Here is a 2,429-nt window from a genome sequence, read left to right on the forward strand (position 1 = left end):
ATTACTATCAAGGGCGGCAGCTCAGTCGTTAAGGTGTTTAGTTGATATGACCAAATGATGCTATCTTGTAATGTTTCCCGCCGCAGGTGTGTGTGGTGTGTGGTGTTTGTAAAAGGGCATGTGAGGCCTGAGAGGAGTCCTCTCATCAAACTATGAATTAGTTGCACAATTTTTTAAAAAATTTGTTAATTATTATTAATTTTTTATGAGTTTGATGGGAGGGAGGGTACTGGAATTACAGGCATCACTTTCAAAAATGACTATGAACATAGTTGACAGTGTCACATGCTGATGTTAGGTTTCTCTCAAACTTTTTGGCCAAATATATACTTAATGAGTATAACTATTACATTTTACAAAAAAAAACTAAAAGACGAGGATGCATATATTGAATGGCATGGTTCTTAACATCTACAGGGAAGCAGCATGTTTACTTAGTATGTAAAGTTCGAAGGAAGACTGAAACATCAAAGTTTCAAGTCTGTCCATTCACCTCAAGATCAAGGAGTTGTGCAGGTCAGAGTCAGGGGACTCCACAACGCCGGCAGTAGATACTTTCTCTGGTGAATGCCATACGTGTTGTAGCTCGCCTTGGTCTTCTTGGCCACAAGCAACCGTCCAGGGTACCCAGGGTAAGAGCCCGGGCCAAAGGAGCCAGCGCAAGCGGTGGCGGCTTCCAAAGGGGCGGAGGCGTCGCCTTGGAAGTAGCCGGTGCCGAAAGGGTTGGTGGCGGCACCGGCCAGGACTGTGGCGATGTTAATGATCATTCCGTCCATGCCGACGTCTTGGTTGGGCGCCAGCAGGGGAGGGTTGGGGGGACCAAATTGGGGACCGGCAAAGGGCCAGGCGCATTGGCCGGGGCATTGGGAGGCGGGGTTGCCTACCCAGCCGAAGAGCAGCATGCGGTAGCTGGAGCTGCGGGCGGGGAAGGTGTAGTCGTGGAAGCCGCAGGAGTTCATGCAGAAGCGCTCAACGTGAACGTCGGCGGCGGTGAGCACGAGGTAGATGCTACTACTACGGGCGGCCATGGACGGCAGAGATTTGTGCTGAAGGGCGTTGAGGACGAGGGATTGGATGTCGCTACGCTTCAAGCTCTTCCCCATGGAGCAGCCCGCGTCGACGTACTCGTTGCCCAGCGTCAAGGAATTGGACACGCTGGCATTGTACTTGTCGACGTAGCTAGCTGCAGTTTTCCACCAGCTCCATACAGAGTGGGCCACGTGGGTTTTGTGCAAGGAGTCCAAGAAGTCGGTGACGACGGAGCGCTGCGAAGGGGTGAAGGAGCCATACCAGAGCAGGTGCACCAGCAGGGGTGAACCGTTGTCGATGAGGAGGGGGCCGTTGTTATAGCTGAGCACCAGAGGAGTCGAGGGCACAAGAGCAGCCAGGCGGCGGCCAACGAGAGCTGGGCTAGCATTGGCAAGCACAGTGCGATCATGAGCTACTACGGTGAGAAGCACAAACAAGCAGGCCAAGCCGCGCTGATCGGACAAAGTCATAATAGAGGAAGCTCTTCCACAGCTGCCGCCGCTGCTGTTGCTGCTACTGCTGCTGTTGCTGTTGCTGTTGCTGTGTGTGTTATATCTAGAGCTTTGCATGGAGAAGACTTGGTGGAAATCTAATCAAAATACAAAGCGATTACAAGGCAAGGCTGATCAATCAGCAGTGTTTGCAGTGTGCTCGATGCAAGATATGGCTTCGATATATATAGTGCCAATATATAAACCAGATTTAATTTTAGTGTGGGCGGCCGCCGTCGTGGGCTACTACATCGTAGCTTAACCGCGTGTTGATTGCCATCATCAAAACCAATTGCAGGAATAAGTGGGCGGTGCTGCCCACCTCCAAAAATGTACACGCAACACGCTTTGACTCTGATGCACCTCGCGTCCTCATCCTCTTCACTGTTCATGAATTAATTCTTCGTCCAATAATTAACTACTTATCAATAGTAATTAATTTAACTAATTACAGTATCAAATCGGCCCACCTCTCGCTACTACTGTGTCTGTCATCTTGTCGTCAGCCACCCAACAGCCAATATTGCGTATTCTCCCTTTGTCGTGTTTCAACAAGCACACCTCACGATCATGCGATCTGCCAGCCAGGATGGGGCCTTCTCAATGGAACACATGATCACCAAAACCAACATTATCAACTTGCTGCATTCGCGTTGCTTGACTCATCATATCTCTCTCGCCAAGTTGCCAACGCCTAGCTTGCAACTCGACGAACATACATTTGACTTCTCAATTGCCTCGCTCTCCTTTAGCTCTCACCGATTGGAATATTGTAACACCATTAAAAGACCATCGACCAAATGTTTTTTGAGAGCTCCTTCTCTCAAGCAAGCATCATTTTAAAAAAAACTCAAACTTTAACCTTCACTAGATGGTGTCTCTATGATTCACTTATTGGCTCCAATATCG

At 49.2% G+C, this 2,429-nt stretch overlaps 1 protein-coding gene across 1 annotated transcript; it reads right to left on the bottom strand.

The window, feature by feature from the left end:
- Positions 1 to 408: 408 nt before the first annotated feature.
- LOC147624461 (protein EXORDIUM-like 2) lies at positions 409 to 1,690 on the bottom strand. The gene has a single exon (XM_086819453.1). The coding sequence runs from the start codon at positions 1,596 to 1,598 to the stop codon at positions 501 to 503; it is 1,098 nt and encodes a 365-aa protein (XP_086675579.1). The 5' UTR covers positions 1,599 to 1,690; the 3' UTR covers positions 409 to 500.
- Between the last annotated feature and the right edge of the window lie 739 nt (positions 1,691 to 2,429).

Source organism: Cibotium barometz, chromosome 25, assembly GCF_041138505.1.
Source record: "Cibotium barometz isolate CiBa-2024 chromosome 25, ASM4113850v1, whole genome shotgun sequence".
In the NCBI taxonomy this organism is placed as follows: Eukaryota; Viridiplantae; Streptophyta; class Polypodiopsida; order Cyatheales; family Cibotiaceae; genus Cibotium; species Cibotium barometz.

What these genes read in the sequence shown, in the direction of transcription:
- LOC147624461 (XM_086819453.1), bottom strand. Translation starts at nt 1,598, where the DNA reads ATGCAAAGCTCTAGATATAACACACACAGCAACAGCAACAGCAACAGC.